The sequence below is a fragment of the Chinchilla lanigera genome, unplaced genomic scaffold (genome assembly GCF_000276665.1).
Source record: "Chinchilla lanigera isolate Chin_1 unplaced genomic scaffold, ChiLan1.0 scaffold00095, whole genome shotgun sequence".
NCBI lineage: Eukaryota > Metazoa > Chordata > Mammalia > Rodentia > Chinchillidae > Chinchilla > Chinchilla lanigera.
In genome coordinates, this window is record NW_004955496.1 from 7,962,501 (window position 1) to 7,979,766 (window position 17,266).

Below are 17,266 nucleotides of genomic sequence, written 5' to 3' on the forward strand. Positions count from 1 at the left end.
TTAAAATTAGAAATCAAAATTTTTTTGAGACAAGGTCTTACTATGTAATCTAGGGTGTTCTCAAACTCATGGTAATCTTCCTGCCTCAGCCTCCAGAGTGCTAGCATTATAGGCGTGCCCCACCATGCCTGGCCTGCAGCTATTAGAAATTTAAAGTTATTTGGTTCACCTTATATATTTCTTTTGGAAATTGCTGATCTATAGTGTAGAAATAATACTGCCTATTAGATGTGATTGTTGTGAGGATTAAATTAGCCTGTGTAAAATGCTTAAAAATACCTGGCATATGATAACCTCTACATAAGTATGAGCTTAACAGTGGCTGGATTTGGAGAAGCAGGGAGCCACTTTTGCCCGGGCAGAACTGCAGCATGGGACAGGGAATGACAGCAAAGGTCAGGCTGGGTCTTTAGGGCCTGTAGCTGCTGTGCTTTTACCTTGTGCATTTGTCTTGTCCTAAACTCCTGATTTCCTGCTTTTCTGATGCCTGCTGGGGTGGCTAAATTCTGCAGTCTCGAGGATGGGCAGGCTTCTCTGCCCATGGGGGACATGGCAAAGTGCTGATGTGTAGGGCACCTGGTTGTCACTTTTATGGAACTTTTATCTCACACTTTACAAAGCCAGTGGTTTGCTCAGGACTGGGCTGAGGCCCTCAGTTTGTGTGGTGCCCTCCCCACACCCTCCAGGCAAACCCTGCTTCTGGCATGCCGCAGCCTCCCTGCGCTCCTCAGGGACACAGCAGTGACAGCCAGCCTGGGTCTACGGAGAGCCTGGGTGGCCTTGAATCTGCCATGACAGGAATGAAAGACGGACAGCATTCAGTAAAATTTTCACACATTTATTTTATCACCTGTCATTTCAGCGTGCAGGGATTCATGGTGGCTAAACTCCCACATCACGTGTGTGTCTAACGGGCAAAGGAGCACCTGTCATTTGTTTTGGGATTTATCACAGTGAACACATCCATTTCATTAATAAATATTTTAAAATATCCAAACACAACTTTTTAAATTCATACAAATAAAGAGACTCTTTGTTTGATTACATATTTTTAAAATCCAAATTCACCAGTTTGTAAAAGCACTGGCTATCATGCCATGAAGCACACATGGGTGTGCCCTATAAGGCCAGCGGCCACACTGGAGTCTAAAAGATTCAGCATAAGGAGGAGCAGACAGTGGTTCTGGAGCCAGCATTCTCACCCCATGTGCCAATACTAGTGTTCCTGGTGGGGCCCAAGGCTTCACTGCATGGCCTGTTCTGTGTGCCTCCTCCTTAGTGCTTGACAAAACCAATAACAGAAGCATAAATACTAATTCTTGAGGTTGGCTAATGAAATCCTTTTAAAAGGCTTATACCCACCCTCTCCCTGCACCCACTGCCCCCAAGAAAAAGAAGAAAAGAAAACATAGCCTTTTCTCCCCCTGATTAGGCAATGTTTTTTAGAAATTAAGCCATACTTAAGGTTCTGTCAAAGGCTTTCTATACACTGAAAGTTATTCAAACAAAATCAGACTCTTCTGCGTGGGCGGCTTTGTTTTTGGTTTGTTTGTCAGCGAGCACTGGTTTCTTCTTAGAGCAGCACTATTTTCACTGTGGTCAGGGGAGCTGAGAAAGCACGGGGAAACTAAGGCTGCCGTGTCACATGAAGGAAGTGTCATGAGATGACTCGAAGGGACACTGGCTGTGAGCCGAGCGGGCCCAGGTCTAATCAACTGAAGCTTTTCTTAGCTTTTTACAAAACTCTTAAATATGGGTAAACATGTAAACACCGTGCTCTCAGAGAGCAAGTACTTAGGCACATCACATCTCGTCCCTTTTGGGGGAAACTTCGAGTGAAATGTCACTGGTCAGCTTTTAAAACCATCCACTGGAGGTGCTCTCGGGCTGCGGGGCAAACACCATGTTGCACATGTCGGAGTTCTCCTGGTGCAGCGGCAACTCACAGCCAGCCAGGAGGCCTTCTCTTCGCTTCCGAGACACATAGCCTCTGCCCGTGGATAGTCTCTCGTACTTTGTCTCAAATTGCCTGCATGACCAAAACATCACACACGTTAAGTCACCCCACATGACAAGTGTTCTCAATGTGCTCCTGAAGCTCCGATTCCAAGAGGCTCTAGAAAGGGGTCCAGTGCCAAGGACCTTGGCACCAGGGAGGGTGGTCTTCCTCTTCCCCCTACTCCTATGCTAATACAGCACATGCCTAAAAGTGGATCTGACTTAGCATCCTGGGGATGAAGGCTGAATTTCTCTCATCTCTGTTTAACTCTGCAGGCCTGGCTGTGCCTTGCACCTCTCATTCCAGAAGCCTGGCTCAGACCTCTGCTGAGAATGTGGCCAGGAAAACAATCCTAGGGCTATGAATCAAGTAAGTGAGGCACAGTGTCCAGCCATTTTGACCGCTGAAAGGCTTTTTCTTTTCTTTTTTTCAAAAAATGCATTTATGGAACTTGGTTCTTGATGTGGTAATGTAAGTTAGTGACAACTGTAATCCACACATATTCTGTAAAAAAAAAATAACATATATGTACTTACATTATTGATGCCTTTCTTATACGCATCATAAAGTGTCAGCACATTTAAAGAGTACTCAGCTCTAGCCGGGCTATCACAGGAAATGACATAAGAAGTGGCTTCCTGTACCTTAGGATTAGAAAGTGTCAAGGAGACCTCAGCAGCCGCTATTGAAAAGGCAGTGCCACCTAGACTGAAAGCATCCTGTCTCCATGGGACAGCACTGCTACCCATGATGGTTACAAGAGCCAGAGGACACAGTGTAAACAGTAGAGATGAGGGCGAATTACATGGATAAAATAACAGATTTGGTTTTTAAGACCTTGAGTATTCTACTAACATGTGTCCACAATCCCAAACTCAACCTTGAGCCCAAACTTAAACCAGAAGTCAAGTCACTGTTGTACGTGATACATAAGGATGATAAATTCACTGGGTCCTTAGGCCATGGTAAATGGGTGGCCAGGTGCTTTGATTTGTGTGGAGATACCAGAGAGCAAATAGGCAATTTCTGTAGTCAATCAAGTCCCTTTGTTTCCTTGGAAAGTAATCTTGGGCTAAATATGATTTGATTTAGTATCGAATGAACTCGTTGGATTTGCTTGGTATCCTCGGAGATTTTGAGGATTTTACTTGATTTTTCTTAGTTTTATGGATTATTCTTCTATTCCTTTAAAGAAAAGTCATATTTTACTTGGTTTCTGTATTTTTTAATTTATTTTTTTATTCTAAAGCTGAATATAATTTCCTGCTGAGCTGGGTGCTGTCCTGGGCCATCCCCCGAATTCCATCTTACCTGAGCGGAGCGTCAGCCTTGTCCATTTGCATGCAGACCAAGAAGGGGTACTGGGAGAACTGCACTGTGGAGACGAACTCCAGGCCCGCCTCTGACTCTGCCCTGGCTTCCAGGCCAGCCTTCACGAAAGAGGAGTCCACCGTGACATCTCCAGTCACCACCACAGCCACCCTAAGATTGAGAAAAACACCTGTGGGTGTCACACTTCAGTGGGCTGGCCTAACTGATATAATTTCACAGAGCCTCGATCTATGACACTGACAGGTTAAAAGGAAACATTCAGAAATGTACAGCTGTGCTCAGGCCTGTTGCAATCAGACCTGTTTGGAGCCAGGGATGGGCCAGGCTAGGTATCCCTCCCCGGCTTCCAAGTCTACAGATGGGAACAAAGTGTCTACCAGGCACAACGCTGTCTGGCATGGCATCCAAAGGCCCGACAAGAAAGCATACTTGGAACTCATCTAAAAAACTGAGTCATCTTGAAAAGAAGTATAAACTCAGCAAGATGACAACTGTTGTTACTAACAAGTTTCATGTTAACTATTTCTTTAGCTTTGAGGTGGCTATTTCAATTCCACTTCATTACACTCCAGAGGTATAAGAGTGGTTACTGAGATATTGCCCATGGAGTCGGCGCATGCACAACTGGCTCCCCAGGAGGGACAGGAGGGAGTCGGCGCATGCACAACTGGCTCCCCAGGAGGGACAGGAAGGAGGTTCACCCCTGTCATGCAGAGAACTGGTTGGATGGGACTGGTGGGGAGTGAGAGGGGTTTGAATGACAACAAAGATGGAGAAGGCTCACCTTTAGGGCTGCTCTAAGTAATTCTTTATACCAAAGAAAAAACTTTTCATCAACAATGGGAAATTACTCCCGCAATTAGCGTTACATGTTCCTAATTTTTAAAAGAGGTACTGATTTTTGCTGTGCAAATTAAAAACACCTCTGCTGTTTTTGAAAGTATAAAAGTAGGTCAGAGTTTGTTTTAATCATTGAATCTCTTACAGTACATTCTAATGTCTTCTGGTCAGCAAAAGGTTGACATAGTTTTTTAAATGAATGAATGAATAATGAGATGGAAGATAGATTATTTGTAATATGGATACTGATAACTTCCTAAGGATATTGTGTTCTTTTAAAATGCCCAGATTTTTTTTTGTCACTGTTGTTGATATTGTCTCCAAACTGTACAGAGGAGTATATGATTTCATGATTATATTGAATCCTCAAAGTAATTTAGAAAACTTCCATCCAGAAAATATTTTGAAAAGAGAAAAGGATATAGTCACTGGAAAGCTTCAAATTTATTACTGACTCTGATGTCCAACGCCATTTCTCATTTTTTGGTTCCTTTTAGTCTTACTATGTGTAATCTTTCACATTAAATATGCCACCTTTTGAGTGTTGTGTAGGTTCACACATAGTTGAAAATGAATAAGATAAATTATATCACTGTTATCTCACTTCTGCCCATTAGGTTTTCAAATATCCAAGAGGTAAAAAAAAAAATACATTTTATTTCATTTTCTTCAATTTTATAACAAAAAAGAATAATTACATTGATTATCTCTAGTTCAGAGATGTTGTTTCTGTTCAAGCAAAACATTTTCATTGGGTTAGAAAAGAAAAAAAAAAAAAAAAAAAAAAAAAAAAAAACTTAACAGGCTCAGAAAAACGAATGCTAAGGAAAAAAACATAAGAACACTGAGAACTTAAGGCTTTGATTCTGTACAGATGATATTCTCAAGAGAACAAAAGAAGAAAGCTTTTAAACCAGAATAGGGGAAGTAGGCTAACAAACTGGCTTCAAAGTAAAATTTCCTGACAGCACTGTTGACCACTAACATGAGACACCAAGAGAAGATGAGCCCCTCACTCTTTGGCCTAAGGTCTATTTGTGTCTCTGAAAGCAGGAAGATTCTCAGTGGACTTGTACTAAATACCTGACCCACTCCTAAGAAGCTATGTCAGAATGGCTTCCCATGGTCACCTCCAAATCTATGATTTCATGATTACAAATAAAATCACATAGACTTTGAAAAATCCAAAGGTTAAGCAACTCCCAGAACATATCTCTGCAGTTCTACATATAGAGTATTGAATGTGATATGCTTACCGATTTTTTACTCGGGTTTTAGACTCACGATACCACAGACTAAACTCCATCGAGCCTGAAATGTCAATAGCTAGACCGCCCTGGACTTCTATGTTGGCCTTTAGTCCTGATTGCAACTGAAGGTCCTAAAGCCAAAAAAAAAAAAAAAGGGTAATAACAGTAAGTACAATGCAATTGGTATGGGTACTCCAATGACTTAGGTGGATGCAAGAGCCCTTCACTAGGTTTGGAAAATTGTCCTCATCTTAATCAGCAGATGCAGACTCTGCTAATTTGCTAAGTTAATGAAGACACTAGAGAAGTGAGTGCACAATTGTGAAGGGTCTTTTCCTTTAATTGCTGTGGGGCAAACAGTCCCGGATGTCTGGTCCTCTAAGGAGTAGCATCAGCATCCCCAGGAACCTTCAGAGGCTCCCACACCTACTAAGGGTTGGCCCAGCAATCTGTGCTATCATAAGTGCTCATGTGATCCAGATTCCTCTAAAATTGAGAACCATGGCACCAGAGAAAGTGAAGGCACCTCCACCAAAGATTCCTCTGAGATTTTATTTTGTGGATGTGGGTTGGACAAGGTGGTTCTTCAGCACCCCTCAAATACAGACCATTGCACCCTTCTGACAAGTACAAAGCAACAACACAATGACCTCTGGTGCCATGTACAAATTCCAGCAGCAGCCCAGAACAGAGCAGGAGAGGGAGGCAAGCATTTACTTTAGCCTTGCACCCTGCCCTCTTACATCTGAAATGATTGTGGCTTAATAACAGATCCAACACAAAGTCAACCACACTTTTCAGAAGCACAGGAATCATTAACAGACACAGTCCATCCTGAGCAATTTTAGAGTTGTTTGAAACTCATTGCTGTGTGCTGTTTGCCTCCACTTAGTCTTGATGTCTTACATTTTCTAGGTATGTTAGGTGGGATGATATTGGCCAAAACATTTTCAGCTGGATGGAAATCAGATTGCCTAGGGACTGTGTTAAGTGTGACAATAATTCTGGGGGAAAGCTCAGCATCTTTAGTTTGATATTCCCCCAAAGATCATAAGTTCCTGGTAACTTCCAGCATGACTAACTTTGTTACTCAACTGTCCTACTCAGAATGAGCCATACGCTTGCCACATAGAAATGACATGATTTCACTTTCCGGAAAGGATAGTGTTGGTCTCCTTGAATTCCAGACAGCATAGCAGGAAATCTCAGATGCACAGTTTGGACTAGGAGCAAGCGTACAAGCAGATGTGGCAGTGATGGCTCTACCTTCATTCTGAAGGACACTCAGGGTGAGGTGGAATCACAGAGACAGGGCCACACAGTGCAATGCTCAGGATCCATTAGGAGGCACTACGAAGGATCCTAAGAGTCACACGCAGTCTAGGAGAGAAATGTGGTTGCCACAGAGCACAGGGGCTGTGCTACGGATCACAGCTAATGTGAGGGAACACAACTCACAGCTAATGTGTTGGAAGTGACAAAACTATGGGAGGCATCCTCAGATGCTAACACATACCAATGAATTACAGGGCCAAGACAGTCAGATGCAGTACATGTGCACTGCAATGGGGACTGCATGCCCAGCCTCTCCTCACTTCCCAACCTGAAAATCATAATCTTGGCAGAATCACCAGGGACTTGCAATGTAGACCTTAACTTTCTCATTGATAAAACATTAAGTAGATGTCAAAATACTGTAAGTACCACAAAAAAGTGCACTTTACGGTGTCAGACAGTATATCTCTGTAAGAAGATATATTGCATCTCCACTGCAAGGTAATTTTGAGGAGCACTATGACTTTCTGGGAAGATTCCTTTTCTTTATACAAAGGGAGCATGGGAGAAGTCTTATACAAAGCTACAAAGGAATTTTCTTGTACCACCTTATGAAGATAGACCACTGACCCACTCTTTCTCTTAAAAAGAGAAGAAAGAGCAACTCTTTCTCTTATAAAAATAACTAAACCACATAGTACAGTGGTTTAATTTCTGAGATGCATAAATTAAATTTTTAAAGCATTTACTGTATGCCTAAAGCTCTGCATTGGGTAATTCACTTAATCCTTATACCAATCTTTCATGGTAGACAATATATTGGAAGACTGAAAAGAAAAATAAAGTTTAGAGAATACATATAAAATTGCAATAAGTAACCAGACAGTTTCCAAGTGATCTTTCTATAAGGTGTGATCAAAGTATATGGTGAAAATATACAATGAAAGTTTAATTTAAAAATATTTATTACAACAAAGATATGTTCCCATTAACCCCCCCTTAAAAATATTGCCTCTCCCTTTGAACATACTTATCTTATCACTTTTGCCACTTTCTGAAGGAATTCTAGAAATTCTCTTTTGTGAATCTTTATGAAGTGTGATAAAAAAATGCAGAGAGTGCTGAGTGCTGAGTGCCATCCAAAAGAAAGTCAGCTCATAAAAGCACAACAGTGTGTCCTCATCCACTTCATCCACTGGATCTGGGGCTGTGCAACCTCCAGCTCCTTGCCAAAGTCAAAATGCCCATGAAAGGGAAACATTTTGAATCGGTTTAGGACATCAAGGTAGATATGACAGTACAACTAAAGATACTCATGAAAATAGACTTCCAGAACTGCTTCAGGAAGTGGCAAGAATGATGGGATAAATGTGTTGGAAGTGAATGTCTTTTACTGTAACAAATACTACAATAAATTTTTAAAAATTTAAACATTCACTGTAGTTTTCTATACACCTCATACATGGCTAATACAAATTCCTAACTCTTCTGTCTCCCCATGTACAGGACTTAGCATCTGAGGCTCACATGACCCGTTTGATTTTTCCTTTTGGTCCCAAATGTGTTTCTCAAAGCTCAGACACTGACCTCTGACCACTCATCCCAGTGCATCCATTTAGGAAGGCAGGGTCTGCAGTAGCTAAAAGGGATCCCCTTATTAGGTTGACATCATCAGACATCCTTCTCTGAAGAGGAACCCCATGACAGGGACGGAGGGAGTGGGAGAGAGAAAGAGAGGGGAGTAATTCCATCTTCCTCAGGGCTGTGCCAGGGCAACCATGGCCAGCATTTCCTTCTACAGCAGCAGGAGACCTCGAGCTCATCTGCCTGAAGCCGGGGTAGCTACTGGAGCTTGTTTGTGTGGTGGCATCAGATCTGCCCAACACTCCACGTGACACACACAGACACTGGCCAATGTTTCTCCTAAACTATGCTTTGCCAGAGGTGCCCCACTTAATGAATAGAAAAACCATGTAAGAGCAACTGAATCTGGGGTTGGCAAGAGGCTGCCTGCACACGAGTCTGGCCCAAGCTGTTTTTGTGAGCAACATTTCCAAAGACTTGTAGGTTGCTCCCCCTACAGAAGCAGAGCTGAATGTTGCTCAGAAACCAGGTGGCCTGGAAGCCTAAGACATCTGCTTTCTACCCTTTAAAGAACCAATCTGGCAGCCCAGATTTAGGTTATGACTTATGTTTGCACCTAGTTTTGCACCAGATCCAACCACTGAGCACTGTTTCAGGGTAGCTGAGCACATACGGGTGGTGCTGTCCTGGTTTTAAAATGAGGACCGTTCATCAGTGCACTCAGTCTGTGTTTAGAGGTCTTTTCCATTATCAGCGGGATAGGATCGTGCAATGCAGATTTCTGATATAATTTGAGAACTGCTTGCCATGCATGACTTAAGGGTTAAAGGACTGAGAGCCACTGCTGCTTTGCATTGCTGTCTTGCTTTGCATGAACAGGAATGCACTGCATTTCCATTCACACTGTGTCTACACCTTTGGCAAAACTACATTCACCAGCTTCCTTTGCAGCTAGAAGCAGCAGTGTGACACAGTTTTTGTCAATAATGTTCCAGACAAGGCTTCTAAGAGTTCTTGAAAAGAGTTAGACTTTCCCTTCCCCTTCTTCCTCCCTGGGGTGAGGAGGCAATGTTGGAAGTGGAGTGGCCATCAGTGTCACAAGGTGACAATCTGGAGGTCTAAAGCCCTAGTAAGAGTCACTGAGTTGAAGGAAAAGAGCTTGGATTCTGATATTTTAGGATTTCCATATTGGCCCTGGGTTACCTACTTCTACATATTTATTACATGACACAAATCAAACTACTTGGTTAAGCCACTCCTAACGGTTTTTTGTTTTTGTTATCTATGTCTATCTGGAACTGATATGAAAAATAATAGGGAATTAATAATAATTATAGCTTGGATTTAGAAATCCAAAACCACTATCATTTTTGTATCTTGGTTGCTTGAAAAAGTGCACAAAAGATAGCATTGCCAGACTTTCGCGTGGTATAGTAAGGTTTGGAGTAAAGAAAACTGAAATCTATTCTGAAGTAGAGGTATAAGAGCAAGTACTGCTTTCTAAGAATGAACACACCTTTTAAGGTTCTACAAGGGTGAGAATTTGAGGCAGAGTTTCCATGAAACTCCTGGAGACTCACGGCTGATGTCACTACTTCCTTGTCCTTCACTAATCTGACAGGGTCAAAATAATGCACCCTATGGGTCTTTGTCATCACTGTCGAGTGTCACTAGGAACTTAAAGAAGTCATGTGATTTGGCTCCTGCCACCTGAGCCCTGTGTCCAGGGAAGCCAAGTAAGGCAGCTGTGTCACCTCTTTGCTTGGCACTCTCCCAACTCCTGTTCTATTCATTAGCATCTGCATTTACTTGCCTCCCAGTAAGGTGATCCTCTAATCAGCTAATAAATGCAGAAGGAAATGCTGCTTATCCATAGTGAAGAACTGGCAACAGTACCAAGAGTGTCAAACACTAGCAAGGTGAGCTCCATGACAGGCTAACTTTACCTTGTATCGTCCAGGCATGGAGCACATTTTAGGGACTAATAAATACATGCAGACAGAATGCAATACCTGAGAATGGTCTATTAGCAGAATAAGTCCTTTCACCACACTGACAGGATCACTAGATGCAGACAGCATTTTAGACATCAAATCACTGTATCCATTGAAGAACGTGACAGGTCTGAGCTGAATGTCAAAGAGGATGGCAGACAGGCCAGCATAGGAGTCCAGGTTCTCCTCACCCTCATCGGGAGTGGCTGCAATCAAGGCTTCCAGCCCTTGGGCTTCGATGACTACCTGAAGGGAAACAGATGAGAATTTGGGGATTATTCTGACAAATGGTCCTGCCTACCCTGAGTGATGCCAGGCTTCTGGGACTTTCCAAGGAGTCAAAACTTAAAATGTCTGCAGTAGCTAGGCAAAACAAACCAAATCCTTTATGCCTGAATAGAAGGCAAGTTGGTTTTCTCCAGGTCATCTTCACAACCATGCTTTAGGTACAGATGATTTCACCTATTTTGTAGATGAAAAATGCTCCAAGCTTGCTCAGCCAGTAAATGGCAGAGGAGGAGTCAAACTCCTGTATTATGTCTATGTAGAGTAGGAGGTTTCTGTCCCATGGTGCTGTCCTGAAGTCAGTCTCCCCAGGACACTCACACATAATGCATCTGCTATTTCAGGGTGTTCTGAGAGGAGGTGAAGAGGTCTGCACTGTTCTAAGACTGCTGCTATCAGTGGGTCCAGGATTCCCTGTACTTGTCCTGGTCAAACTCCTCTCTCTCAACAAAAGAGAAAGGATAACAAGCACCATGGTGGACACCATAAGAAGCTCACACCCTGACTTCTACCCCAAATAGGAATGTTGCACATTTCCTATCCACTGTACCCAGCCCTTAACCACAGGATGCTTGACATTTCAGAGCACGTATCAGAAAACAGATAGCAAGTTTTGGGGACAGAGGCACCCTGAGTGCAGCACTACCAAAGGGTGCAGTCACTTTACATTGATGAGAGCTCAAGTTTTTGTCGCACAGGGTGACTCTTTGAAGTTCAAAGACTTCAATTACACAGAAGGTTAGAATGTAATATTCACACACATCAAAAAAACATATATTTCATAATAAGGAGGCTTTTCAGATCATCACCTAACTTTGGGTAGAACTAATGGAACGAAAGTCAGCTTGCTATCAAGTGTCTCCCCTTTATTTTCTCTCCTTGCAGCACTGAAGCCATGTAGATCGGCTCTTTAGAGAGCTGTGTTCTTTTCCGCAGCTTCTCTTATGGGGAGCCAGTCTGTTTTGTGGAGACACTCCAAAAGGCAAATATATCACAGAATTAAATACCTGGGGGCCCTAAGAAATATCTCTGTGAATAAAATAAAATGTTATAAAGTGTTTAAGTGAGAAATACTGGTAATTCAATTTTGTGGATACGTGTACCTTTGAAAGGACAAATGTATACCCAGCAAGCTAGACAAATCAGATTATTTAGGCTTCCAATCTGAAGCCTTCCTGAAATCATAAACCACACAGCCTTTTGCAGTTGAAGGAATCATGGGCAACACATGACAGAAGCCACCATTAATTTACACCTACAGAGGTACCATCCATACACATGTGCATATATTACACCTTAGGCTTATTTCTTACAGCCTTTATTAAGCAAAATTCATAGGAAATGATTACCTGGCTACCATGGAGATCAGCCTTCCCCATGTACTGAAAGACGTTCAGGTTACTCCTCCTTAGAATGCCAGAACCAGAGTACAGGATGTCAAGGCTGTAAGTGGATGCCGAGTGGGGGCTACCTAATGACAAAACAGCCGTGTCACTCAACAGCGGTTCTACTGTGCCCACTGGGGAGAGGCAGAGGAGAACCCTTTCTCGGGTTACATACGGTCTATGTAGCCAGTAAAGGCAGAAGAGGATCCACTCTTGGAGAATCGGTCATAATTGTGAACGAGCATTTCCTTGAGAACTCGGCGAACCATTTTGCTGCAACAAGTAAAAAGAAAAAGCTGCACATTCATTGTAATGGTTGTTTTCCAAGTCAACTTTGGAAAGAAACCAAATTCTCAGTGAAAAACAGAGGGGGCCAAATTTTCCTCATAACACTGAGACAGGAGAAGGTCCAGCTGCACATCAGCATCATGGCAAGGGCTTTATTTTTCATTCCTTGGATATCTACTGGCAGCTTGGTATCAAAATGCCAAGGCAAGGATGCCAGCTATGACATACTTTAACTGAATGGGGGCTGCACCTCAGGAGCTGAAAGCACATGGGCTTTGAGGCATTGGAGTTCTGCTGAAGAGTCATCACCTTTGAGAAAAGCTGCACCAAACCAGGAGGTGGCATGGTGTCTCTTTAAACATTTTTCTATGCTGTCTAATGTCAACATTGGCTAAAGGCATATAACAGTCAAATCCCAGGATTTCTTCTATATTTGTGTAGTTTCAGTTATACAAACAGCTCAATAAAACCCAGAAAGCAGCCACTATGTCTTCTAAGTAGTCTTAAACTTTACCCTCTGTCTTGCCTTTGTATTTAATGTTGAGATCTTTCCATTTCTCATTATGTAATCCTAATTGTATCAGTAATCATAAAATGATAGTAACACAATAAAACAGAGATGTAATCCCCTAAAGTAAACTGAACCTAGATATAAGAAAGAAAAAATTTTAGAAGATTTCTTTCTTAGAAATTTTTTTTTTTTTTTTTTTTTCTCCGGTACCGGGAACCGAACTCATGACCTTGCACATGCCAGGCAGGCGCTTTTGCCGCTGAGCTAAATTCCCAGCCCCTTCTTTCTTAGAAAATTTTATAAGTCCCTCACCCACATCCTCTGCTATCATGAGGTGCTTGGACTGCAGCCTAGAAAACGGAAGATGAGGGGTTTTGGCAGCTGCCCCCAGCATCAACAGGACATTTATGTGAACAGGTAGTTAGATTTGTTTTGCTTGGTTCCAGAGATGGAGCCAACGCTAAGAGGAGAGTTCCATGACACAAAGATATAATTGCACAGGATTCCCGGAGGAGGTGAGCTTCCTGCCCCAGAGAGGGCAAGTAAAATTTGACACCTCCTGCCAGAGGCCAGACCTCCATACAGGGAAGGGACACTGACCAAGATAGCCTCCACATCTCTTCCAGCTCGGAGGGTTTAGTTCTGAGAATCTGCCTGTGACAGCTTCCTCTCATTTCCTAGGCTGCTCTCTGCTCCCTCACCCTCTCTCTGCTGTCCCTGAGTCGCCAAGTTCACAAGACAAAAGCAGCACAAACACCCAGGGCCCTGCTAGAGTCTAAGAACAGCAACAAAGACGAAGAAGAAAAATCAGATTTAGTCACCTAGAAATACGCTTTGACTGTGGACAGCGTTGACTTCTTGCCTCCCTCCCCAGTTTCCTGTTCTTTCTTTTTTCCTTTCTACCTGGGTCTTCTCTGGGTTCTACCGACTCCCCAGCTTTTGTTCCTTCAGGTTTCTTAGCTTTATTTCCCTCAGGTTCAAGCTTTCACTGTCCTGTTTCTACCCCTCCCCCAGTCTGTTCTCCTTTTCTATGGGGAACGCGCAAATTCGAACTAAGTGCACCTCAGAGGAAGTGTGGATTCCCTCTCTGGTCTCTGACTCTGGTGAGGAGGGGCTTTGGGGGCATCCCTGGATTTGGGGTCAAGGAATTGGGAACGGAGAGGGAGCTGTCAACAGTGACCTACCGTGTGACCTGCCCTCCCCTTGGGCCCCATTTGAGGCCTCACACTCAGAGGGCAGATGTATTGAAGCCATGATAAATGAGGTTTTGAAGATTCCTACAATTTGGAAAGTTAAAATGAAAGACACCTGATGTGCACTTACATCATTCCATGGTGCTATTTATAAACACAGTCCCATTGAAAATGCAATTCAATTTTAAATATTACTAACATTTAATAGTAGCTGTGCCTTGGTTCATGAACTTAATTCACTCCACGACTCTTAGAAAGATGGCTACGGTCATGCTCAGCACCAGATGCAGAGTTCACAAAGGGAAGCAAAATTTTGCCAAACATTTCTGTTCACAAACCAAATCATTTGCAAACAGAAGTGTTTATGAACCAAGGCTTACTTTATATAATTACCAGACTGAACAGGATCCCCAGAGTAAAGGTCATATCCAGAGTGCCAAGCTATAAGTAGCCAAAGTGAAACTGTTTTATCTGGCTTACTAAATGGCCCTTTTGTGGGAAATTTGTCCCTCTGGTTTTATGCAGCACAAACCAGCACAAGGACCATGCCATTGTTACATGACAAGCAGAGGGGACGCGTGATGTATCATACCTTGCAGGCATTTCAAAACGCAGGATGTCTTGAATCATGGCGAGCATGTATTTATTCATTTCTTTGGGAAGCTCCCCAATAGAAAGCAGGATGTTTTTTACCTCCATGTAGGATGGATTGTTCTTTAAAATGACAGCAGCTGCTGTAGTGCGCACAGTCTTTTCATGAACTTTATGGTTCTGATGATATATCCTGTTCAAGGTCTTCTTTACCTGTTTAGAAAATGTTCAAACTTAGTGCACATCTAGATTTTAAGAACTGATATTGTAGCAGGACTAGTGGAGTATTTATAATGACATGCATTTGTTACTATACTGTCCAGGGTCTGTGACCATTAGTTAGAGCCATGCGACTATACCATAAGCAGAATCTGCATGGATCGCTTCTAGGCGGAGACAGTTGAGAGCTGGAGTGCCTTCCCCATGTTCTTCCTGATGAGCTTGCAGCCACACACCTCTCACTTATATTAAACACAGCATGAAAAATAAATTGATGATCTGCTGAAATTTTGAGGTCCACTTGTCACTGCGGTAGAGCCTGGTCTAACCTACCTGAATGGGATTTTAAGGGCTCTACTGCCATGTGGAGATCTGGGGAGAGAAAGGTCTAACAGCAGAAGTACACTTGCAAGAAAGTACCTGAGAATTTTCCTACTCCTTTTTTAAATGAATACATCTTATTTTTAGAATGGCTTTAGGTTCACAGAGAAACTGAATGGACAACACAGCTTCCCCTGCTCCATGGTTGCTGGGGTGTGTATGTGGTGGATGTGCTCCTCAGAGGCTCCTGTGCCAGAAGACTCGTCTCTAGTGTTGGGAGAAACCTTGAGAGAGGAGACCTCATGGAAGGAAATGACATGCTGGGAGCATCACTCATGAAGGGTCAATTCCACAGGCTGGATTAGTGCTTCTAAAAGTGGGTTGCGGAGGGCAGCATAGCACCCCTGCATCTTTATTCCATAAGCACCACCAGCCACCCTTGCCTGCCTTTCCCACCATTTGATATCATTTTCACAACAGCACATCAGCATTGTGCTCTCTCTAACCTCTAGAACTCTAAGTAGACATCTTTAAAAAGTACTCAGCCCCAGTTGTTCTGTTGTTGCAAGAGAAAACAGACTGCAATAAACATCCGCAGTACCTCTGTCACATTTGATGTATCTAGTTAACACACCATTGTCATAGGGCCCATTAGAGTTTTGTTTTTTTTTTTCTAAATAAGACATGACACAAAAGAAAATAAACCTTAATAATTGTAATCTGTGGCCACAAGTAATTTTAGTGGTGACTAGCACTGCCTAACCATATTTAATGTGTGAAATTCTATAGTCAGCATTTATAAATATTTCTTTCAATTGTACTTCCCTCTGCCTTTTCCTGTCTCCTTCAAATCTCAGCCTTGTTCTCAGGCAGGTAGGAGTTAAGTATCTCACCCAAGAACAACAAAGAAAAGGCAGCCAGAATTTACTCCTAGGTCTGTGTTTTCAAAAACCTATGCCTCTGACCATCACCTATACCTCTAGCCAACTGTAACACAAAACTGTCACAGGGTGGGTGCTTAAAGTGAAAACGAAAAGAACAAAGCAAAACAAAAAACAAAACATTCTCAATGCTAAACACGCCTCACAGAAAGTTTATCTTGAGGTTTATAAACATTCTCTGCTCTATGAGAAATTTTAATTTAGTTTAAAAATTTAGTTTAAAAATGTTGTTAAATGAACAAACAAGATCATACTTAAATCAGTATACTTACTAAGTGTTGAAAAGTTTAGCAGCATCTTAAAACTTGCAATAGGAAATATATTTGCAAAAAGAATTTGTTTCTTAGAATAAGATAATATGCTTCAGGACATACGACACTATTCAAAGTCTGAGGCACTTTAGAATAGCCTTAGTATAATCTAAGAGCTTTCTCTAAGCAGGAGAGAGAAGTCACCAGGGAGAGTGCAGCATGGGAGGAGTTTGCTTTTGACTATTCCTGTTGCCAGTGTCCCTGGAGAGGCTACCTCATCGGTGATGAAGAGGACATCATATCTCTGGAGAGTGGTGGTGGCCAGGTGGCTGATGGGCCCTTCTCCAGCCTCTGCATACTTCAGCAGGAATGGGATGCCTTCTGGGAGTAGGGCGTTCTTCAAGGCCAGCAGATACATCTTAGTGTCTTCTTTCTTCACTGGCTTTTCAAGTCCTCCCAGGATTAATTTCTTGGCTTCAACTACTGCCTAAAATATCACATATTTAGACATATGTGACTATACACAAAATTAATACCAAAAAAATAACAAGAAAATAACAAAAGTTTCAAAAAACTTTTACAAAAGTTTTGCATTGGTCACCTGGCTGAAACAAATGCGTTTGAGCACGGCTTTATGTTCTTTTAAAAACTACATACAGTAACACCTTAAAAGCTCTGAATGTTATTCATAACAGGCATATTTCATTTTGAACACATTCTGAATGTATAAATCCATTTAAAAAATTTCTTTGTAACTATTTTAAAAACTTCCCACTCATTGAATTTCTGAACATCTCCACACAACTTTTAAGTAACTATTTCAGCAAAAGTCCTTAGATGCTGACACATAAAGCCCAGTTGTTTTAAAAGTCTTTTCATTTACCTATAAAAGCCTCAAGTTTATCTTTTTTATAGCTGAGTAATACTCCATTGTACAAAAATACCACATCTTTTTTTATCCATTCCTCGGTTGATGGGCATGTGGGTTGTTTCCAAGATTTAGCTCT

General features: G+C 42.2%; 1 protein-coding gene across 2 annotated transcripts in view; it reads right to left on the bottom strand.

The window, feature by feature from the left end:
* Positions 1-822: 822 nt before the first annotated feature.
* The window catches only part of Mttp (microsomal triglyceride transfer protein), a 59,071-nt gene continuing 42,627 nt past the window's right edge, over positions 823-17,266 (bottom strand). For both annotated transcript variants that reach the window (XM_013505400.1, XM_013505401.1), the window contains exons 12-19: positions 16,534-16,746; positions 14,529-14,740; positions 12,120-12,217; positions 11,909-12,030; positions 10,293-10,520; positions 5,428-5,552; positions 3,311-3,481; positions 823-2,029 (exon numbers count right to left, since the gene is read on the bottom strand). In XM_013505400.1, the coding sequence (XP_013360854.1) occupies positions 1,858-2,029; positions 3,311-3,481; positions 5,428-5,552; positions 10,293-10,520; positions 11,909-12,030; positions 12,120-12,217; positions 14,529-14,740; positions 16,534-16,746 (1,341 nt within the window). In that variant the 3' untranslated portion in view covers positions 823-1,857. The remainder of the gene's footprint in view (positions 2,030-3,310; positions 3,482-5,427; positions 5,553-10,292; positions 10,521-11,908; positions 12,031-12,119; positions 12,218-14,528; positions 14,741-16,533; positions 16,747-17,266) is intronic.